Source organism: Nematolebias whitei, chromosome 18 (genome assembly GCF_014905685.2).
Source record: "Nematolebias whitei isolate Nwh7 chromosome 18, NemWhi1, whole genome shotgun sequence".
NCBI lineage: Eukaryota > Metazoa > Chordata > Actinopteri > Cyprinodontiformes > Rivulidae > Nematolebias > Nematolebias whitei.
In genome coordinates this window covers 28,564,347-28,589,613 of record NC_056515.1, presented here as the reverse complement: position 1 = coordinate 28,589,613, position 25,267 = coordinate 28,564,347, and the positions used below count along the sequence as shown (strand labels likewise).

The 25,267-nt window shown below is 38.3% G+C and overlaps 1 protein-coding gene across 1 annotated transcript in view; it reads left to right on the top strand.

The window, feature by feature from the left end:
- Positions 1 to 25,267, top strand: part of unc5cb (unc-5 netrin receptor Cb) — a 169,490-nt gene that overhangs the window by 74,600 nt on the left and 69,623 nt on the right. The window contains exons 2-3 of the mRNA XM_037692018.1: positions 18,260 to 18,490; positions 18,708 to 18,718. Of these exons, the coding sequence (XP_037547946.1) occupies positions 18,260 to 18,490; positions 18,708 to 18,718 (242 nt within the window). The remainder of the gene's footprint in view (positions 1 to 18,259; positions 18,491 to 18,707; positions 18,719 to 25,267) is intronic.

The window sequence follows — 25,267 nt, the reverse complement described above, 5'->3', positions numbered from 1 at the left end:
ATATATATATATATACATACATATATAATCAAAACTGATGTGTTTGTTTGGGTTATTTTTGCAGAAAATGTCCTCTTGGACTGTAGTGGACAACAAGATCGCCAACAGCCCCATGTTTTTCAAACTGTTCATCCCTTTAATGCTAAAATAATCCAATCCCTCCACCTCTCAGCCTCTATTTACAGTGACAGCAATGGACCATTTAGTGATTGTAAACAGCTGTAGCAAATACGCACAATATCCAGATCTAAATTTTCCCCCAATGTCTCCTCCCATCTCACTTAATTTAGCAGAGATGAGTTTTTTAAAGCAGCAGTAGAAATTTGTTTTGCAAGTGTGCACATTCCATATGAAACGTTGGAATGTGCTCTGTTCAAGCGTGACTGTGTAAATGTTTGTTGTGGCTGAGAGGTCGGCATGTTGTGGCTGTCCCTGCCTTCTTCTCTGCAGGAGGTCTTCGCATGCATGCGTGTGTATGTACTGTATGTGTGGTGGTGGCTTACTTTTGGTTTCTGCATGGCAAAGGTGGGAGGGGAAAAGAAGGGTGGTGCACTTGCTCCTCCTTGCCCTTCCATTATATGTGGTTGACCTACTTCAACATTGAGCGGCACAGAGCTGGGAGGGGGTCCAGGGCAAAAATCACAGGCTTGACAGAGTCCCCCGGTGAGTAGAGCTGGGTGTGTGATTGCCTAATGGAGTCGCTCCTGGTAGACTCACACAAAACAAATACACAGCTACTCTGTGCCCTCCATCCTGGCGAGTGTCTTCTCCTCTTTACACGTCCATTAACAGCTGTGGCGTCAGTGCATGTTTGTGTGTGTGCAGCCGAGTGTGCAAAATCCAGGTGATGGACTGTCAGTCAATAAGGAAACGTTGAGTGTGTGCTCATATTTTTTGTGCTTTGGCACCAATATTGGGTTATTTATTCAGAAACTGGGCATAAATAAAATAAATCATTAGCTCTCCAGCAAAGGTAGAAAGAGCAAAATGTTCAAAAAATGATCAGCTGTGTTAAAATATCAAGGTCATAATAAAATATTTTCTGTACTTGTTACATTACATACTATAAAAATAAAAGAAAGCTGCTGCAGCTTTGCATCTTGTAGATGATTCCAAATAGAGCAGTTTTACTTGTCCCGTTTTTTCATGTGGCTTTTTTGTTGAAACAAAGATTTAGTTTATGTGTTATTTTGGAAAAAGGCGTGGTTATTGTGTTTAGCATTTTGCATATGAATTATTGATTGTGTATAGATGAGTCTTGTTGAGTTAAATGGCTTTTGTCTCACTAGGATTTCAAGCTGAATAATCAGTGCAAGTAAAACTACAAGTGCAGTGATCGATTCTAAGTATGAGTTTTATTTAATTTTGTATTTCCTTAGTTTATACTTATTGGACTTGCTCAAATGTAACAGACTTAAAAGCAAAAACTGAGAAATCAAAATGTATGTTAGTATCATTAAACTGCTAATAGTGCATTAATTTGAAACAAGGAGCTCAATGTTTATAGGCGCTCATAATTTTTTTAACGGAAATAAAATGAATAATTTTCAGATTATTGACTTGTTTTAAAAAAACAAAATCTCTGTATAATTAGTCGTAATAATCTTGTAAGTGAATTTCAAAATGTAAATATGTTAAGTTAATAAATAAATGGATAAATTATCAAGACAGCTAAAAATGTCAGCCTTTGAGAAGCTTGAGTTGCAAAATGTTTTGAAAACTTTGAATGAACTTTACACTTTTTTTTCTCTAGTTATTTTTTTCCTCATATCACTAATGATCAAGTTGTCAAAGTTCACGCTCAATAATCCAAGTAAAAAATCCAACAAATTAAAGTTAGGTCCTCTGGGTGGTTTGTGTTGCAACGTTTTGTTCTTCATCCAAAGGACTTCATCAATCAAGGAGCCACAACAATCTCAGAAGCAGCACCCTCACATAGTGGGCTAACCAGTTTGATGGTGATAAGATGGTTTCTGGAGTCCACCCTTTCCTCCATCAACTCCTCTGAGGCAGCCATTGCCAAAGTGGTTAAAAGCATCAATCACTATGTGAGTGTGTTGCTTGTGGGACTGAGTTTGTTGTGGCTCCTCGGACTGATGAAGTCCTTTGGATGAAGGACGAAACATTTCAACACAAAGAAAACATCCAGAGGACCTAACTTTACTTTGATGGATTTTTTACCTGGATTATTGAGCATGAACTTTGACAACTTGGTCATTAGTGATGTGAGGAAAAAAATAACCAGAGAAATAATATCTAAAGTTCATGCAAAGTTTTCAAAACATTTTGCAACTCAAGCTTCTCAAAGGTTGACATTTTTTGCTGTCTTGACAATTTATCCATTTATTAACTGAACATATTACAGTTTGAAATTCACTTATGAGCTTATTACAGCTTATTTTATGGAGTTTAAAAAAAAAACAAGACTGATGAAGTCCTTTGGATGAAGGCTGAAACGTTTCAACACAAAGAAATTCCGAGATGGTGTAGAGGCAGGGCAGCCGGCTTGGGACCCGAGAGTCCCAGGTTCGATCCCCAGTCACTGCACATCACGTGGCGTCTCTGGGCAGCACGTCTAATTCCCAAAATGTCCCCCGGGCGCTTTCAATAGCTGCCCACTGCACCACCTGGTGGTGGATGGGTTAAATGCAGAGACTAATTTCGCCATTGTATGGAAACATACAGTGCTGACATTGTGATGACATTATTATTATTATTATTATTAACTGGTTTTTGTCTCACTATGATTTCAGGCTGAATAATCAGTGCAAGTAAAACTACAAGTGCAGTGATCAATTCTAAGTAGAAACTGTCCAGAGGACCTGACTGAACTTTGTTGAATGATCAAATTGGTTCAAGAAATTATACAATCTGGCTGCAAACAAACAGAAAAAGTCTGTGTCTGATGCTCTGATTCCTTGTTTATTTTACAAAAGTTGGTATAAGTCAACATATCTGACATCCATTCATTCATTATCTATACCCACTTCTTCCTTTTCGGCTCACTGGTGCCCCATACCCAGCAGTCACTGTGCGAGAGGCAGGGGACACTCTGGACATGTTGCAAGTCCATCACAGGGACACAAAAACAAACAACCATTCACTCTCTCACTCACACCTAGGGACAATTTAGAGTTACCAATCAGCCTAACGTGCATGTTTTTTGTATGTGGGAGGAAACGGGAGTACCTGGAGAAAACCCACGCATGCACGGAGAGAACATGCAAACTCCACCCAGAAAGGCTCCCGGCCAGGATTTGATCAGGCGACCATTTCACTGAGAGGGGACAGCTCTACCAACTGTGACATCATACAGTTGTTATTTATTGTGGGTTTTTGACAGTATTGGGAAAAAAAGGTTTAAACCATTTTTATGAAAATCAACCAATGCCCAAGAAAAAACATAAAACATGAATAGTTGCCCATCCGGAGCAAAAAAAGACACTTTATAAGACCACTTCAAAGGATACTGGTAGTTTGGAAGCAAAATACCAACGCATAAAATAAAGAAATATGTATTTTGCACAGTATTGTGTTCATATTTAGCAGTGCATGTGAAAAAACATTTCTAATCCATACATACAAGATAGGAGCAATGGATTACTGAAGTCGCATACATTTAAAACATTTCTGTATACCCAGTAACACTTGCAGTATGTTTTTATTCTTCGACAAACTGATTTAAAAAAAGAAAATAACTGATCTGACAACTTTTTAATTTGGTGTAATCCAGTACAGAATATATCAAACTAAAGAGGGATTTGCATGTAAATGTGTGACTGTAAACTTTTTTGATTTGGGTCCTGAATACAAAGAGTACACACAGAACCTTGGTAGACCTCCAAACAACAAAACCATCACCCAATTGAAATTGCACACGCACATAATGTTGCCCATGTGCAGAAACCAGCAGGCTGCAATTTACCTAGAATGCTTACAGAGCCTTTTTCCTTTTAGACATAATCCCAGCAAGAATCCTGGCTACCATTAAAAGAGCATGAAGGAAGAGCCAGTGTTGGTATGAAAATACAAAGAGGAAAAACACACATCAGCTGCTGTGAGGGAGCCAAATAAGCTGCGATTACTTCTGTGTTCTTGTGCTTTCCATTTAATTCACTTGAGCATATGTTAAAAAGAAAATATAATACAGAGTTTTGATAATGTACTTTAAAGCACTTAACCTATGAAAGAAGACCAAAAAAAACTGTTCTGTTTGCAACGGTGCAATACTAATGAGATGAATGTTTATGATTGTGGATGTGAGCTGAATATCAAGTGTTCTCTGAAATGCAGATAAGAAGAGTAGCTGCATACATTTTTGTTTTAATTCAGGGGGCATTTAAATGTGGCTACATGAGCAGAAGTTATTGTGATGGGTTTTACCATTCAGAAATTTGGGCAATAAAAATAAATATTTAGGTGTGTCTAAACTTTTTAATTGCAACTTGTTGCAAACCTGTTCAGAAAAGAACAAAGTCCATGCTCAATAATCCAGGTATACAATCCAACATTTTTCAGTCAGGTCATCTGGACAGTTTCTTTTTTGTTGTTGTTGTTGTGCTGAAACGTTTCACCTTAGATCCGGAAGGCTTCATCAGTCAAGGAAACACACAACAAAACTGATTCTTCCCCCAACAGCTTACTCCAAAGTGGAACAAACCAGTTTTGTTTGTGCTAAGATGGTCTCTTTGGTACGCCCCCTCCTCCACTTCTTCCTCCTTCCTTGTTGACAGTTGTGTCAAACTGGTGGAAAACAACAAAGTCCATGCTCAATAATCCAGGTATACAATCCAACATTTTTCAGTCAGGTCATCTGGACAGTTTCCTTTTGTGTGCTGAATTATTGATTATTATTATTAATTATTATATATTTCATTCACAATGAATCATGGTAAACATATCAATTGTTTCAACTTGGACAATGTATCATTTGCAGCAACATATCTCAAAAGTTGGGGCTGGGGCAACAAAACACTTTCAAAGTAAATGGTGTAAATAAGAAGCAGCTGAATGAACATTTTACAATAAATTGGGTTTGCAGCAGGTCAGTAAAAAGAGTAGGTTTAAAAAGAATACTTTAGAGAATCTCAGAAGTATAGGTGAGCAGACATTTACCAGCCAAAAAAAAAACCAAAACAAAAAAAGCCTCAAAAATAGTGAAACAAAATCAAAATAGTGCACCATAATTGAAAATTGCATATACTGTCAATTCAGTTTCAATTCACTTTATTTATAAAGCACCAAGTCACAACAGAAGTCATCTCATGACACTGTACAAAAACATTCACGTACATTATAAAAGACAATTAGTAAAGTTATCTATCTAAGGAAGCAGCAGATTGTGTTGAATCTTCACTTTGTCGCAGTCTCCCATCCTGAGCAAGCACACTGGCAACAGTGGAAAGGAAAAACTCTCTTTTAACAGGAAGAAACCTCCAGCAGAACCAGACTCGGGACGAGTGGCCATCTGCTTCGACCAGCTGGGGTTTGAGAGGACAGGAAGTAGAAACAGACAAACATGGAATGACAGGTCTCAGGTCAGGTCAGTTTCAGGGATTTACAGTTATGAAAAAAACAACATGGTCAAAAGTTACTACTGGATATCTGAGATCTTCAGACTCTGAGGTGTTGCAATAAAATCAGGTCTGATTCTGTTCTGGACAACACTATATGGATTCAGATACTTTCACAAATCATCGTCTGTAAACACAGTTGGCTGTGCCATCCACAAATGCAGATTAAAGCTCTATCACACAAAAAAGAAGCCATATGTAAACACAATTCAAAAACATCACAGTATTTTCTGTACTGAAAGTCGATTAAAATGGACTGAAGCTAAGAAGAAAACTTTTCTGTGCTCAATTGAACAAAATTTGAAAATCTTCTTGCTAAGTATGAATGTCATGTCACACATATTGAAGACAAAAGGGCCCTTTCTCCTTGTTTTTAATGTACAGTCCAAAAACCTGCTTCTCTGAAGATATGGAGTTTCATAAGTGCATATGGCATGGGCAGCTTAAATATCTGGAACGGCACCATCGATGCAGAACAAGTCTTAAAACAGCTTAAGCTCCTATCCCATCCAACATTTTCTTTGCAGGGAAGAACTTGCATATTTCACCAAGACTATGCTAAATCACATACTGCATCATTGCAACAGCATGGTTTTGAAATAGGGAAGCCTTAATTTTACAGATGTTCAGATGCTAAACTGGTTTGCCTCCAGTCCAGATCTCTCACCAGTTGAAAACCATTACAGCATCATGAAACAAACAAAAGATTGCCAAAGAAGGACCAGGACTGCTGAACAGCTGGACTCCTACATCAGAGAAGAATGAGACTTCCTTTAAGATCTCCAGCAGCTGGTATCCTCAGTCCCAAGACATTTACACATACTGTTGAATAAAGGGAGTTTTTCACTGTGGTAAACATGACCCAACTTTTACAAAACACTACTGTCATTAAACTCAAAATGATGGTTTAAAAAGAAATCATACAATTATGTTAAGAATGTGATCCATTTACTACTGTGAATAAAATATGGGTTTATAAGATGTGCAGACCGTTGCAGTCTTCTGTTTACCTTTACCACAGCATCCCAAGTTTTTATGATTGAGGTTGAATTAAGATGCAAATAAACCCGTGGGAATAAAAAACATTACACAGTAAAAGAGCAGCAAATACTTTGGCGCTGCTTGTTGAGAAACTGATAACTGATCAGCTGTTTGGGCTTAATTTGACGAGCAACGACAAAGAGCCTTGTTAAAACTTACACAGACACTTGCTTTATCTGTGCATGGAGCTGCTACAGTATTCCCACCTGAAATGCTGTCATGTTATTTCAGTCCCATCTGACGATCTCAACACAGTAAAAGTGAAGAATTAGCATGTTGTACAACAGCGAGCTTGTGTAACAGTATTTTAACAGCATTACAAATATCTGTTGGTTGAGCTGTTGGGCTCTAAGTAGTTTACTGGCTAGAAAAGCAGATTGAGTTTGTATATTTGTGTGTCTGTAGTAGACCATGTGTGAGTTTGAGTTGTAACCTTCAGGGTCAGATCCAAAGCCATGTCTATTAGCTAGTTGTGTTAGCTGTTTTTATTATCGGCACTGTAACTATGCTTTTAATATGGCACCTCCTGCTCCTTTTCCTGGCGTTCTCCAGGCTAAGATTTATGGTTCTGCATTATGTCACATTAATTCTGCCATCACACATCAACACATGAACTCATGCAGATACCCAACACTTCACCCTGTCAAAGCCAGAATTAGGGCATGCGTCCATATTTGGTGCGTTGCAGCATACAGTAAATCCTGATCTTCTCATCTTTCATCATATTGGAGGTTTCTCATATGTAGCTGTTGGTCTGTTTAATCATCTTTTGCAGGCTGGGAATGCAATCAAAGCCAGAGTGGTGGAACACACAGTAAAGAGGGGAAAAATAAACACAAAAGCTAAAATCACCATATGTCTTTCTGTTGATTCTCACTTGGCGGTTTGATTGACAAGATGGCGAGAATGAGATTTAGGAGACTGATGCTCGGATGGAGAATGTGTTCGCGGGTCCCTGTGTTTCTCAGAGGAACAAGCAGGCAGCATTCAGTGACAGACACTGAGAATAGACTGTGCTCTGGGGACTGTGTCTCACACTTTCTGACACACTTCCCGTCAGTAATGTCCTTCAGAAGAAGCGTTGCCAAGGATTTTGGTGAGAGGAGGGTTGGACATTTAAGTGCTTTAGGATATATGTGCGAGGTGGGCATGTGTGAAGTATGCACATGTGCGGGGGTGGTGCACACGCTACGACAAATTATCATTTTTATACAGTATTGAGAACACATAATGAAGCAATGATAGGACGACTGCATTCGGTTTTTTCATCATTTGGAAATACAAGTTTATTCCCTTCATATGGATCACCATCCAAGCAATCAGGCATTTATCTTGACAAGTCTAAAATCATAAAAAAAAAAGTTTTTTTCTGTCATTACTAGTGAGAAAAATAAAACTGAAGCAAAAGTCTCAGTACTGCATTCCCTAACTAATATATTAATTGCTTAATTCTTATTGTTTGCTAATAAACTAATAGTGAAGATTATCTTTTTGCTTAAAATGAGTGAATGATGCAACATATCACGATGAGTATTACACAAGTAATAAAGTAAAACACTATAGGAGTGTAGCTGTTCAGTGCATCACTTTTTCTGATGACATTGTTCCACAATAAGCGTATTAATGTACAAATGATCTCTCAACTGAAAAAATGGTTAGCACTCTGAAATCTGTATATTATACCTCAACTTATCTACAGACATAATGTTAAAGAAGGAACTGTATACTTTTGAGTTTGAGATGGGTTTTTTTCTTCATACAAAAACATTACATTTATTACTATTAACTGATGAACCCCGAGCCATTACTGGCCCACAAGCTCATTCCATGCAGTCCATAAAAAATTACATTATTCCTAAACGGTGTTCATTATTGTACCACATTGTGTGCAAGGTCAGGAAAGGTGTTCAGTTTTGTAAACAGTCTTCTGTTTTATTACTAAAATGCTACGAGACCTAGAAAGACAAAGATTGAGGATTCCTATAATAATTTTAACTAAATACAGACTAGAGCTGCATTCAGGCCCAAAAAATCCGATCCGACCCGGCCCCGGCCCCGGCCCCAGCCCCAGCCCATAGCCATCATTTCCGAACCCCACCCGACCGGACGAATTAGGTTGCCAAACATTTTAGTTGTTAAAATATTCTTATCTTGTTTTTTTTTTTTTTGTTTTTTTACTTATTTTGTAATTTTTAACCCTACATACCTTTTCCTTAAAAGTGGCAGAAGTTAACAAGAAAGCCCTGTGTTTGTATGAAAAGTTATAAACAAAGAACCTTTAAAATTCTCTCTGTTGTTTTAATTCCAGATTTTAAGTCTTTTACTGGTTCAACATTAAGGGCTCCCTGCAGTTGTTGCCCAATTACCCAAAGTGGGGCCCTCACTTTAAGCTTTTGGTGCACAGCGAGGGGTCAGAGAACGCTGCGTGTCTCATCTGACAAGCGCAGTTTTACTCCACGGCCCACCGGTCAGTGCAGGGTGGGGTGACGGCCTTGTCTGCAACTAGTGGGGTGGCATGTGACAAGTGAATGGGCTTGCAGGTTGGTGCAAAAAGGACCAGGGGTTATGGCAGCAAGTGAAGTCAAGCAAGGATTTATGTATTCAGTGGCTGTTTTAAACTGTATTAAAGTGTTTGTGCATCACTGAATATATGGACTGAGATTATAGGTGGGCAGGAAGGCATTAGAGCATGATGAATTAATATTGACATGTGTCACTGAGGACTTGGAGCATAAAGAGAGGAAGCATCAAACCTGCATGAAGGTAATTAGGGCTGTTCTCGTTGCACCTCTACAGACGGTGTTAGGCCAAACGCCACTCCTTACACCTCTCGTTTTTTTCTCCCTTGGACCCCTCTCAGAGCAATGTGTGTGCTAGACTGCACAGCACTGTAAATTAGTCCCGTGTGGTGACATGGTGCTTGCTGGGTAATTTGGACAATGGGGCGTTTGACAGCTCACCCATCACAGCTACAACGCCCTGGGGAGCCACATCTCCTCCAGAGCTTTTCTGTCTCCGTGCACTATTCTCCCTCGGCGGCGATGGACTCTGACTCTCTAAGTAGCAGCATCATTCTCCAATCAACCACCAAAGAGATTTTTCATCCGTGAACAAAGAGATTGATGGAGAGAAGGGAGGTGGTGGGTTCGGAAAAAAGACATTATTCAATAAATGTGTTGGAAAATATTATGGCTGGAAAGTGAAATATGAAAAATTATAGATTCAGTGGTTTGACAAACAAAATAATTGTATAAATGAATAAAATCTGACACTGTAACAAGCTTACAGATATAAAGGCATATTTCTCTTGCTTGAAAGCAAAAGTTTTATTCAAAGACCTGTTAGCACTCAGAATGTGTTTTTAGGATGAGTCTCAGCTACTGCTGATTGTAGCTTAGTATCAATGTTGAAATAGTTATTCTTGTGTTTGCTGTCAGTTACTTGTAGTTATACTGAAGCACACTGACTCCTTTATTAGTCATCGATGGACATCCAATAAATATTTTCTTAATATCATTAAAATCCCTTCAGCGGTTTATTAAAAAACTCTTGAAAATGAGTTCTCGTGGCTCAATGAGACTAACCTGTATAAAGAAAGGCTAAATGAAAAAAAAATAAAATAATTTTTTGAAGTTTTCTGGTAAATTAAAAAGAGTACAGATTATTAAAATTATCAAATTAAACTATGTATATATATATATATATATATATATATATATATATATCTTGCTAATGAACTTTAGTTCACCATTAGATCTCTTTTAAAACAAAAACATCTATATTTAATTTTTTTTTACATTTTCTTCATCATTTGATGTATTTGCCTCTTGTCTACTTTTTATTATTCATTTTAGATAGATGGTTTTGTTTCTTGTTTACAGATTTTTTTAAAAATTCTTTTTAGCTTTGCTTTAACGTTTAATTCTTGTTTTATGATTTGTACATCTGTGGGTTTGAATAAAGTTGAACTAAAGTCTGTATCTCCTTTTTAAACATATTTGAGGGAAATATTCCTGAGCGATCCAATAATTTTGTGTCTTTTTATGATTTTTCAGCTGCGTTAACTTTAACAGATTAATTACTAGTCATTAAAATGACAACAGGATTTTATGATAAAGCTGGCACCTTTTATTTATTTATTTAATCTTCACTGATAAAAAAAAAAAAAAATGTTTTAAAAAATCATTTCCACCCTCCATGCGCCAGACGTGTCCGCCAGGTTCAGGGTTTGGCCTTCACGAGCACGCAAGGCCGGGGTCCTGAGCCCCGAGTCAGCATTAGACCACAGTGTTGTCATTACTGTTTTTAAAATCTTTAAAACATTACCAGCCGCTGCTCCAAGTTCAGAGAAATTGCAAATGGCGGATCAGTGTTTTGTAAAGTTTCTGAAAGATCCAGTGACTTCGCCCCCTGATCAACCAGTGATCGACAATGTTCTGACGTCACGTTTTGGTACCTGCTGGGCCCGTTTGGAACCACAGAGCCAAGGGTTCTGAAAAAAGGGACCGGTTCTACATACCGTTACTAACTGGAACTTGGAACCGTGCTGAGTCGAGTCGAGTCGTGCTGTACCGGTAGTAATGGAAAAGTGCAGGTTCTTTTAAAAGTAACATTAATGCATCAGTTTGTTTAGTAGTAATTTAAAGTTATAGTTTGAGCTTGTTTGCAGCTCCTCAGACTGAAGAAGTATTTTGGATAAAAGACGAAACGTTCCAACAAAGAATCCGTCCAGAGGACCTGATTCAACCTTGTGAGATCAACGAGTAGAGTTTTCAACTCCATTTTGACAATTCTTTGCACATTATTCAAAGATAACCCCGATCAATGTGAGTTATTTTAATAACTTAATTAAAACAAGTTTCAACATCTGTGTCACCTCGTTAACTCAAGACTCATTATTTTAATGAAGCTGTCTAATTAGTTAGTTTTTTGAACAAACTAGTATAAAACCTGCCAATTTAGTTTTAGGTTTTTAGTTTACTTTTGTATCACAGAGAGCTTAGTCTGTTAGAAATACAATTTATATTTTATTCTGAATATATTGATCCAATGGAGAGAAGCTAATATCTTATATTATCCTATAAAACATCTAAGGCTTGTACTGAAATCTGTAGAAGAAGAATATTGGGCTTATATATGCACAGTAGTTGGTCAGTCACACTTTACTGATGCTTTGACCTTGCCTCATCTGGTAATGATGTGACTGGAGCGACAGTGACAGGATCCTAGCATGACCCTGGCAACTGCCAGCTGCCGCCTGCCAGAGAGCAGCCCGAGACGACCAAGTCAAGGTCAGGGACGAAGATCAGAGAGAACATGTAAACACACTTGATGTGAAAATCATGACTAACCTCGAAGAGTTAAGACTTTTCTCAGAAGCTGACGCAATTTAACGTTTTTTTCTTATTTAAAGCCTTGTTTTCAGGAATTTTAAATAAATCACAGAAATAAAAATGTAAATAGCAGAAGTCAAAAGTTAGGCTGCTGTTTCATTTAAATAAGGGATGCACTGATTGGTTGTCAAGTGACTGGAACTAGATGACTTTCACCTTGATGGTTTGAAAAATCAAATTTTTGATTTGAAAAATATTAAGTTAAAAGATAAAAAAATCTATATTTTGGCTTATAAGGAAAATACTGTAGTTTTTTTTTTTTTTTTAAGTTGAGTTTGTATAATTACCTCAGTTCAATGAGGGCTATTATTGTTGAATTGCACTGACAGGGAAGTTTTGTCACCCAGTGCAAAGGATCATTTAAATCAGTGGTTCCCAACCCTGATCCCTGAGGAACACCACCCTGCTTGTTTTAGTTGCTCCTCTGCTCCAACACACCTGTTTTGAATGAAATGATGATTAAAATGTTTCTGTTGAACTTAAGGAAGTAATTAAACCATTGATCCAGGTGTGTTGGAGCAGAGAAACAACTAAAACATGCAGACTAGTGTTCCTCAAGGATCAGGGTTGGGAACCATTGATTTATTTCTTTTTATTTTATTTTTTTAATGCAAACATTTTATAAAGAACGTGGGCATTTTTTCTGTAAAAAAAAAAAAAAAAAAAAAGTGTACTATAAATTCTAAGTAAAGTTAAAATTACTCATTGTCAGAATCAGTGAGCCAGCTTCATAAAAATCTGACACTGGACTCAATTTTTGAAAATTGCAATACATTTTTTTTTCAAGGATTTTTTTTTCCTTCTTTATATAGTGAAAAATCTTGTTTTTACCCATTTGCACCCAAAGTCAACCAAATTACTTAGTATGGATTTAGTTTCCAAATATTGAACACATTTCAATAGGATTTGAGTGTCTATGTAGTAGAATTATATTAATTCCATTTTTCTGCTTTAAGTGTGGTGAAGCTGTCTGGGAGTCATTGTAATTCTGAACCTGCACTGACTTGCCTTTAGGCTAAAAACTGATTGAGGTTAACGTTTGATCCACTTGACTTTTAGATAATGTCTGCTTGTCTTTCTTAACTCATCCTGTCCTGCCAGGTTGTGTGATGCTAGGATTCCCAGGGGAAGAAATATGAGTGTGCTTAGCACACCCCACTAGAAAGGCTTATAAGGGACGAGGCAAGAGAGAGGTCACCGACTCTCAATTGAAATCGATAAATACCTGCTGCAGCCAAGTGTTAGACAGAGCCCCTGCAGCCACATATTGTGTAGACATATCAGCTTCTATAAAACACTGCATGAGGAAAGAGACAATAGAATGGAAGGAAAGTCTGCATTTCTTGTGGAGGTTCTGAAGGATTTTTACTATTAAAACAAGGACCATGCATATTGATTTAAGCCAGCTGGATGTATGGGTCTGTACTTAATCCAATACTAACAACTATTGAGTAGAGAAAGCCGTTACCATAGATTTATGTTCACTCAATATAATGGGTAGGTGTGCCTAAAGCACTTTTATTGGTAGATCTGATTGACAAGCTATTTATTCTGCTTCAGTTGAGTTGATAGCTGAATGGTTCTTTTTTCTGCTTGACCACTCAAATGTAAAGCACCTCTAGTCCTTCCCTACTGGTAAACTAGCAAAAATTTGCCTAGTAATATTCCTGCTGCTGCTTAATGGATTTTTTTAAATAATTTGCCAATGTTTTCCTTTGTTTGATGAAAAATCTTTACAATATGTATAAATCAATCAATGAGAAGGTAAGGGAAGTGGAAAAGGGGGAGGTAATGAGTGCGCAGAAGACAAAAACCGAAATGGAGACGGAACTGATTTATACCACCGTTCATCCTCGTTCATGCTCGACTTGCCCCTGATAGAGGGGTAACGTTGGTACCCTCGACACAGTGCTTTCCCCAGGACAATAAATCGGCTTCAGCGCTGATAAAGTGAGACAGCTTATCTTGCACAGTAATGTTAAAACCTCAGTATTCAAAAAGCTGCTATCACAGGCATTCACATACTGTATAAGATATTAAAAATGATTGTATAAACTCTTATTGTAGGAATTCACTACTTCTTGTGTAGCATAATAAACAGACTAAACATTGACTAGTGTGCAATCTGCACTTGGTACTGTCTTTAGTCAGTTATTTAGCTGCGTTGACAGTAATACAGTTTGCTTAATTTTGTTTTTTTAATTTACATGAAGGACTCAGACATGGTTATTTAACCAAATGGTATTTGGCAAGCTATCATAATATCAAAAATAAATAAAAGGGCAATAAAGATAACTTAGATGCTCATTCTTACCAATCTCTGCCTTTAATTCTGAACCCATGACTACCACCAAATGTTTACGATGCTTAGACATCTAAACAAACTAAAGAAAAACTCACACACTCCAATTAATAAAATCCTCAAAAAACAGTCGTTTTATTGAGAATAATTCTGATAAGCAGTTCATTGAAACTTTTAGAAGAAGAAAATTCCCTCAAAGTGAATAAAAAGTTGCATTTTCATAATTCCAGTGAATGACTTTTTAATTACCTTTGATCAATTGCCATCTGAACTGATTATTTGTTCCCATTATTTTTTTTTCTCAGGTAAAAACTGCTGCTTATATGAGCTTGGCTCAGGACAGATTGTATTCAGATTACCACACAAAAGGGTCCAGACTCTTCTGAAGTTGGTTTGAGTGAAGACAATCTGAAATAGCACTGAGGCATACAAACCTGTATTTAACACTATTCAACTTCAGTCAAAGACAGATATCAGTACCAGGTCTGAACAGGGCTTATGTTTTTGAAGCTGTCTTTTATGACTTTTTGTTTTTTGCCTTAATCTCTTCATATTTCATGGGAAATGTTGTACAACTGTAACTACTGAGCAAGTGACCAACCCATAAACCCATAAACTATACAACTCTACATACTGTAAGTCAATTCAGTTGCAGATACTATAGCTCCACTATAAAACAAAGTACAGTCATCCCTCACTATCACAGTTCACTTCTTGTGGCTTCACTGTATTGCAAGTTTTTTAAACCCAGTTTTTTATATTGTGTGTACTGTACATGCTATGCAGTACTGTACATTCATCTCTTTGTCATCATCTTCATTGCCATCGCCAAAGTATTTAAGTGCTTTTGAAGTGTTTATAAGACAGCGGGAAAGATTTTTAGGAGTGTAGGAATGGTTTATAAAGCCTTAAACATATGGTATATAAATAATAAAATAAATATAAAGCCGCTGCTTCACAGAGTTTCACCTACTGCTGGAGTCTCTGTAACCCCTGTGATAGGTGAGGGACCACTGTATTGTCAAAAATGTGGCTTCCACCTAAATTTTTGGTTGCCAGAGTAGAATGGTAAATTTTATCTGCATCTTTGTAGATGTGTTTTCATTTATCCTTGTAGCTTTTTGTGGCTGAGATGTGAAACTGATATAACATTTACAAAACTTTCAATTTGAGTCTTAAAATGTTCACTTTCTGAACCACAGAAGGAATTAGAAAAAAAAAAAAAACTGTTACAGAGCAAAATACAGTTTGAATAAAAGTGTTGCAATAAAAATGTAAACACTCATTTTTATTTTCTGATTAAAATAACGTGGGAATACAGTAGTCCCTCGTTACTTTGCCATTCGTATTTGTGGACTCGCTCTATCGCAATTTTTCAAAGTAAAACTGGACATGACACACAATTGGCTGATTGATGGATGAGCCGCATGATAGGCATGGAATTTTTATTTAAAATAAATTGTTTGAAATTATTTAGCACTTGCTGCAGCTCTGTGCAGCCCACACTGCAGGATAAGCTTCCTCCTGCAGCTGATCAGCTGATCTCCGTGAAGAGTGGAGAAGTGGGCGTGTCCGAGAGCTCTTGCAGGTGGCAGTGCAGCCGAGGCAGAGAGCTAAAATCATGACATTATGTGCTCTTTTAGTGTTCAGAGTTTAGAAACATTGTCTAGAATATTGTAAGAATGTGGGAAGGATTTAAAATGCCTTTATATATATATATATATATATATATACACACAACAACAAAAAAAATTACTACTTACTACTACTACTATCCCTACTTCATGGTTTTTCACTTATCGTGGGGCTTTAGGGTATGCATCCCCCACGATAAATGAGGAACTACTATATTTCAAATGCTTGGAAAAATCCATACTCCATGTCAAACAGTGAGAATGTACTGTATTGAGGGAAAAAAATTACATCTTGAATATTGCACTTGTAGAATTATGGCAATATGCTCCTCAGTTAGTACTTTAAACTGCACACGATCAGTGTCTGTAGGAGCAGGGAGCCATCAAAATGTAACGTTTCCCTTTGAGCTTCTTCTTGCTCTCAGTATTCAGCTCACCAGGGAGGGAGGTGTTGTGATGAAGGGGGAGCACCATGATTGGAAAGAGTCAGTCCTTCATTTTGTCATGTGATTTCTTTTCTCACTCCTCGGCTGATCTCTCACTGCAGGGCAGGTTCCATTCACTTGAATTTATTATTTCTTTGCACTGAGAAAGTTGATGAATTCAAATCTCTGTTGTGCGTGCACTTGTTGAGGCTTGTGTGTGTGTGTGCATGTGAGCAGACAAGGCACGAGCCTTTCTGTTTGTCAGGGAATGGCACTTTCATGGCCGTCTCAGATCTCGCTGCCTCACATTTCGACAGAGCGATGGAGCCAGAAGGTAGAAAGAGAGATGGAGAGATAATGGAAATGGAGGGTGAAAGAAGGCTAACACAATCTTTAATGAGTTTCCTTCGCTCTCTTAGCCTGTTTCTGGGTCAGGGTCCCTTTGGCTGAGGATGTGGGTGGACTTAGGACTATAGAGCACAAAATGAACAGAGTCATCCAAGGTCCTACTGAAAAAAGACTTCTACATTAAAGAGTCATCACCTATCATCAAGGCCCAATGGAGGAAAAAAGTTTCTAACTTTTTTTTTTTTTTTAAAAAGCAGTTGCTGACACACAAATAAGCTGTCTGCGGCATCATAACAGTGCAGTCCAAGTGGCTGAGGCTCGCTTTGGTCATTTTCTGATCGTCTCCTCCTGCACTTTCATTTCCTAGCAATCAACTTCAATCCGTGGCAGGTATGGCGGGAAATATAACATTAGAGTAGCATCACCGGGAGATGGCTGACATTATTTAGTGCTCCCAAAGCTATCGCGAAGCAACCTCTGTCAGACAACAAGGCTCCGCTATGTCCACAGGCCAGAGAAGCTGATAGATAGAAGGACATGAAAGAATTACTGATGGGCTGATAAACTATTGGTATCTGAACAGTCTGCCTTCCTGCTCCTGTCCATCTGTGCAATGTTTCTGTCTGCTCAACTCTTAACATATCAATCTGTCTACTTTTCCCTTTTCCCCTTGTTCTCTCTTCCTCTCTCTCTTACCTTCAGTTTTCCACTGCGTCTCTGTCTCTATTACTCTGCCTTCTTTCTTTCACACTTGTAAATAATTGATGTCTACCGGTTCAATGGTAAGAATAGAACAGTTCTGGAGGTGACAAATGGGGTGGCGAATAGGCCTTATCCTCCTTTCTTCAAAGAGTTAGAAAGTTTGCCGTAGTCACTTGTGGGTGCACGTGCATGTATATTTGTGCCATTGTGAGCATTTGTTCGTGTGTGCGATTTAAGACAGTGAGATGAAAGAGACTTGTAATTACAGGGAAGTGTGTTCGTCTACTGCATAAGTATCTGAGGAATGGCACATGGCACAAACTGGGCCAAAAGCCCGAGGTCATTAGAACTGCTGAGTGCATTCGGGTGTCTGTGCAAGCTGCAGTTTGTGTGTGTATGAGAGAGTGACAAAGAGAAGGGAAAAGAAAATGGCAGGCAGAGCTTGAAAAGCTTAAAACTTTAGTTCCTCAGAGTCAAATCTCTGAACTTGGTTTCTTGTCACTGGCTTTCCTAGACTCATTGCTCAGCAGTAGCTGTTTGTGGTTTGACCAATCTAGGACTTTTTTTTTGTTGCTGTTGAAAATCTGCTGAGCTGAGTTGCCAAAGAAGAATCCCAGAATTTCCAACTCTCCGAAATACACTTGTGTAAACATTCCAAAATATCAAATGATAGGGATTTCACTGAGTACTGTGCAAATGGATTATCTCATGCAAAGACTCTTGCCTACTTGCCATTCTCCCCAAACCCCACTTTTATTTGTTTAAGGCCATTTTTTTCCATCTCTTCTTTCGGCTGTGTCCATCCTTTTCCTTTTGTTTGACACTGTTTCTTTCTTTACAGTTGAAGATGACTTCATTGGTCTCAGTGAGCTGCCAGAAACCTTCCCCTCCGACCCTCCAGAGCCACTGCCGGTGTTTTTGATGGAACCTGAGGAGGCCTACATAGTAAAGAACAAGCCAGTGAACCTGTACTGCAAGGCCACACCTGCAACACAGATCTACTTCAAGTGCAACAGCGAGTGGGTCCACCAAAAAGAGCACACTGTGGAGGAGAGGGTTGATGAAAACTCAGGTCAGTAAAACAAAAAAAAAAAAAAAAAAAAAAGGAAAAATATCAACTGTGTACCTCTTTAGTCTGCAGTTTTTGAAGAAAAGTTCATCCGAACATACCAGGGATAAGATGAAGACTTAACTGCTTTGAATTTCTTTACTCGGCTATTTGCTCTTGATAATTAAAACCTGTATCAATCCATCCAGCCATTAGCTTTTCATGTGTCCTCCTGTAACAGGTGTTTCAAGGGTAGGTGTACCCACTGTACCCCTGGACCAGAGGTGGACCACACTCTGAGCAGGTCATCGTCCGATTACAAGGCTAACACAAACTTAAACATGCTAAAACACACAAATTGACTGGGGGCCAAGCTGTGTGTTTTGGCCTATAGAGCGCAATGCACTAAAAAGAAAATGCCAAACCTGCATTGATGGCACCAATAGGTGTGTATTTCAGACCCTGCTTTTACAATACAAATTACAAAGGCAGTGGTTTCGTTGTATCTAATTCAATAGAAATCATGTTAAGTCATTGCCCTTTTAAACTATTATAACATTTGTTAGTTCTGTGTCCCAGCTGTTAGCATTAATTGCGCTAATATGCTATCAACTGTGTTCTCTCAGCCTCATCTAACCTCTGCAGTCTGAGCATTCACCTCCTGAACAGGAATGCATGCTCACTAAGAGTCTAATCACAATTAGGTCTTCTTGAATTCATATATGCCATTAAAGAGACACTGGCACATACTTTAAAATGGGATTTAACCATCTGAGTATAAATGCAGACCAAAAAAATCCATCCTATGGGTGGATTTTTAAAGATTCCTGATCTGAACTTTAAGAATATCACACTTCAAACTATGTTTTCTATCATGATCAAGTTAGCAAATCTTATACTATCATAGTTTGTGTATAAGGGGTTCATATTGTATTTAAAAAACTTCAACTATTTTAAATATTCCTGTTCAGCCTATTCAGTCTGCAGATGTCTTCTTAAGTGGGAGCTCACCTTTGTTTTTTCATTTTCATTTTCATTTAGCCTTTATTTATCCAGGTTAGTCTCATTGAGCCACGAGAACTCATTTTCAAGAGAGACCTGCTTAGGGAGCACATGGTGGGGTTAAGGGCCTTGCTCATGGGCCCAGAGTGGGGCGAATGAGGGTGGGGGCAAGTGTGGGTGTTTCACCTACCCCACCCACAATTTTTGATGTTGTCGGGGCCGGGGCGTGAACCAGCGATCTTCGGATCACAAGCACACCTCTCTAACCTCTGCGCCACCACTCCCCCACTGCTACCTTAGTAGCAGTGTGGCAAGTGCTACCATTTCTCTTATATGTGCATCTTTAAAGGTTGAACATAAACATACATTTGTTTGTGGGCTTCCAGAATGGAAGGTAGTGATGCTCCAATAGGATGTTTTTTAAGAACTCAGTGCCTGAAGGCAGCATACCCATTACACACAACAGCCCAGTGCTGACTGGCTACTTTCAGTTGCTATAGTTGAAACATTATTTTTTTTACCCAAAGGTACCAATCACATTGCATTTACCCTTTTCATTCCACTTTTTACCGCAGACATGTCTACAGGTCCACAAAAACACACTGACAGCAGCCCCTTTACTCAAACATGACCATTTATAATCATAAGCACACGTTTTAGACATTCGGGGATCAGAAAGTATGTTTTATCAAGGTGTATAATAAGATTATACATATTAAATGCTCTGAGTTCTGACCCGAATGACGAAATGTAAAGTCAACAGACAGGTGCTCTGATGTTGCAATGGGAGTTTGGCTAAGCGAAAAATAGTTATAAAGAAAAAACAAAACAACTTAAACTCAACCTGAAATCGTTTACTTTTATTTCCTAATGAGCTTTAGGAACAATGCACAAATCTGAGCATGTGTTTCATCGTTTTGAGTATGACAAACAACAGTAGAACGTAGCGAGGGGCTCTTAGGGTTTGTGTCAAGAGGTTCTGTGCCAAAAGCATCAACAAGGAAAACAGCCCACACATCACACAAGCACCCACTCTACATAGCCATATCCACAGGCTATTTACTGAGCATATTCATTCATTTGTGCTCATGCAATGCACACAAAACACACTCAACCCCACTAGAGCGCTGTGTGTGTATGTTGCATATCATCCCACTCCATGGCTCAGATGTCTCCAAATTGACAGAAAAGGAGCACTGATAGAAACCAGCAAGCCTGGTCAATACCACTAATAACATAGCCCAAAGAAACTGGATCTCTCCCCTTCTGTTTCTGCTTTTATCTTCTTTCTGTCTTGCTGTCATATTGAGGAGGACTGATGTGCTTATGCAAATAACACAGTTTGAGATATGACGATTAAGAGTACAAGAAACTGAAGACGGAAACAGCATGTGTTCATTTAGGCTTCAGGCTGTATCAGCGTGTATTTCTCCAGATGTTGTACACTCACGCATGAACACTGTGTGAGGTGCTGTGCAAACACTTCCAGCACACAGATGTTTCGATTACTAGCCATCATGCAAAATCTTAAGGGTAACATCTGACTGGTCTTACATTCATTTTCCAGCATGATAATGATTTCAGATACACATCTGAATGACAAATATCTTCATCAGCAACATATGCCAAGTCATTTGGACTACTTTGAAATATAGCAGGCCTCATTGCTTTGAAAGTAACAAATATATACTGCATTAAGCCTGTTTGTTTTCATGTGTTCAGACGCTACCAAAAAGAGGCAGTTTGGTGCCACGACAGTGTGGCGGTTTAAATGTAAAGATGACATCCCAAGATCTGCTTAGTCACAACAATGTTTGTCTTGAATAGTGTGTTTTAGATTTACACTTTTGTTGTTTTACCCCTTTTTGTCCCCTGTTGCAAAGTGAAAAGGAGGTATTGTAAATACCCTCTGTCCATCCATCCATCCATGCAAATATACAAAGGCATACAGTTTTTTTTTTTTTAACAAATAGGATGGCAAGAGCAGCACGGTGGTGCAACTGGTAGAGCTGCTGCCTCTCAGCAAGCAGGTCCCTGGTTCAAACCCCGGTCCAGGGGCCTTCTGGGTGGAGTTTGCATGTTCTCTCCGTGCATGCGTGGGTTTTCTCCGGGTACTCCGGTTTCCTCCCACAGACCAAAAACATGCATGTTAGGCTGATTGGTAACTCTAAATTGTCCCTAGGTGTGAGTGAGAGAGTGAATGGTTGTTTGTCTCGTTTGTCTCTATGTGTCCCTGTGATGGACTTGCGACCTGTCCAGGGTGTACCCCGCCCCTCGCACAGTGATTGCTGGACATGGGCACCAGCGACCCCCGTGACCCAAAATGGAATAAACGGGTAAAGATAATGGATGGATGGATAGGATGGCAAGAAATGTAACAAAAACAGCTAGATTATAAGGCAAATGTAGAAAACTAAAAACAGGAACATGTCTGCATTAGTTCTTGCCAGGAGTCCAACAGATATTTAAAGCCACTTACAGGTCAAGGTCGAGAGCTTCAGATCTTTTTGTAAGATATTCCAGGAAACAGGAGCAGAGTAGGAGAAGGCCCTTTTGCCAAGTTCAGTCCGCTCTGAGGGAACACTGCAGGTAATAATGTCCTGAGAGCGCACGTCGTAGCTGCACTCACGCAATGAGCCATAAATTAATGCTAATCAGCACATGTAAGAGCCAGCTTGTCACTTCCTTGAAATTATGAGGTAAGACGCTCAAACAGGAATACTCTTCATCTGGGCGCAGAGTCCTCATTCCTCCCCTCATCCAGCTCATCTTCAGTGACCAATGCTGCTTCCTCTTCCTGACTGGTCTGATCAATGATGCTAGCCAGGGTTAAAACTAAGGAGGTGGGCCAGGTCATGATAATAACTACATTAATTATGAATCATTTTAAATGAAGTGCCAGCCATGAAAGGGACATTATGTGGGATCATTCATTTTTAGGGCAAATGGGCGACAGTGGTGTAAGAAGCACCTCACCACTAACCCTGACTGTTTTTTTATCATAGTTGTAGAACCTTACAGCATAAGAAATGCTTGCTAAGCAAACACGTGCACTCACAGGACGAGGTCAGAGGCAGTTCAAAGTTCTGATTTTCTGGTAGAGAGATTTCTCTGATGTGCTTGAAGTGGAGTGCACTCAGAAAATCCTAATCCTGGTGTAAAAAAATCATGAACCACTTTTAAAGTCAAGTTAAAGTCAACAGATATGTAGTCATTGAGCATTTGAAGCGTTCTTGTATGCACAAACTCTAAAACCAAGAAATCAATTATTTATCAATTTAAACCAAGACAACAACAAAAAAGACGACTTCTGTGTGCAGATTTCAAACAGTATGTGAACTTGGAGTTTGTATTTATTGTTGCGGCTGTTTATTTTGTTTCCCTTTCTACATTCTTGACATTCTCCAACTAACAAAACATCCTTTTTGGCAAACACATTAGCATACAACAGCACTCGCTGCCTTGCACTAACACACACGCTTGTGGAAAAGTGCAGAAGCAAATGGTGACACGACAGACAGACTGCTCCTCTGCATAAATTTTACATGAGGGCTAAGCTGGTGTGTTAGATATGCCTTGTGTGTGTGTGCATGCGCGCATGCATGCTCACTAAACCAAGAAGGCTGTGTTAATGCACTGAACCTGAAATAAAATGGCATGCTCTTTTTTTTTACCCGCCCAATCTTGATGCATTTTTCATTCAGTCACAATTTTTGACACCTATTGGGAAAACAACTGCTCGTACCGTGAACTGCTATAAAATCCAAACATTTTATTTAAAATATTATCATCTATAGTTCACCATTAATAGTGAAATGTATTCATTATGTATGTGAATAATGCAAACAAGGCTTTGTCTGTTGGGATAATAGATGTCATAAGCAGCAGCTATAATTGTTTTTTGCTTTATGGTAACATGATTCTGTCTCATTTTTGTAACATTAATGTTAATGACACAGTGCGTTTAAAACAAAGCAAAAGTTAAGTGAAATTGCTTTTTTAATTTTATTAAAAGAACATCAAGCCTAATGGTTACAGCAAACACCTCATAACTGAGCGTTCATTCATCCAGCAAGGAAACTTGAGACATTTGAAAATTACCTTGATCTACTTTTTGGTAAATTTCAATTACCAACTGAGATTCACAATGTGTCCCAAATTAGTCCATCTTGTCTTGAGTTCATTTGGCAGCAAATTGCTCTGTAATGAATTAGATTGCAGGAATAAATTAAATTATAGGCTGAATGCACATTGGGACACAGATAAGTCAATGATCTATGATACTATTTTAAGGCAGCAATGATGTGATGCTGACATCTCCTACATAGGATCATTTTACTTCAAATAATGGGTATATATATATTTGGAATGCACCAATCCACTTTTTTTACTTCAGATCAGATCCCGATACCTAAATCTGGATCTCGGGCGATACCGATACTATTCCGATACCGATTTGATATCATCATGATTATTGATTTTATATGGGGCTGTAACAATTTCCTCTCTACAGGCAAGTACAATTTGTACAAATATATGCATGCATGTCCAAAAAGGCAACTTGAGGTAAGTTTTATTAATGTTGGCTAATTTTCATAAAGTTAGAATTAAATCCTGACAAAACATGTTTTTATTTTTATTCCTAGCGTTAAAGTGGATATTAAAGTGATTAAATGGCTTCAAACATCTGCTAAACTCGTGGCAAAAACCAACACAGTCATGTTCCTGTTTTTAGTATTTTGCATCACTTTATAATTTAGCTGTTTTTGTTTCTTTTTTTTAAATATAATTTTCTTTTATTTTTCAATTCATATGCCTTTTTATGATTGTCTGTTGTTGTACTGATACATATTTCCTGGAGGGTAAACAATATCTTGGCTGCAAGTATTCAATCAAGCTGCGAAATTCTTCGTTTTCTACAAATAATAGTAGTTGGTCATCAATTACAATGAAGTTTAGCAACTTCTCGGTAATCCCTTTAGCTTTCACGTTGTCCAGCGGAAGTTTTTATTGCTGTTGGAACGACTCCAGAAGTGGTTTCTGCCGGTTCCTTTCGTCTTTCTCTTGCCTGGCTAAACAATCCCTGCACTCTTTAATGTGGTGCTTTTCAAAAGTTTAATTCCTTGTATTGTTGGTCGCAACAGAGTTTCCTCCTCTCGGTACAGCGGCTCTGCAAACATTGCACGTTGCTGTCTTGTGGTGTTTCTAGTGTAAAATACTTCCACACAGCGGACATGTTGCGATGAAAAGTTGGTTAGCCGTTAGCCACAGTGTACAGTCCTTGCGTGTTTACTCACGTTTTAGCTGGCTACAAACTATGAAATGGATTTCCTGAATTTGTGGCGGGTCTTATTACTCTGGGTTTCATGAGACACGCCTCTGTTCTGGAAATACATTCCATAGTTTGAAGCCAACTCGCAGAGCAGCCGGCAGAGAGTCACATGTGGAGACGTTTCAGCAGACACAGGCATGCATCATGAATCGGTCATGGATGGATCTCTGCAGATTGAAACCGATACATACAGTAAATTATGCTGGTATCGGAACCCAATACCTATACCAGATTGGCCCCATCGCTAATATATATATATATATATATATATATATATATATATATATGTGTGTGTGTGTGTGTGTATGTATGTATATATATGTAAATGTATGTATATATATGTATATGTATATTTAATATATATATATTTATATATTTATATATATTTATATATGTATATAAAGCAGGTATTTGCTTTAAATGTATCTATATATATATATATATATATATATATATATATATATATA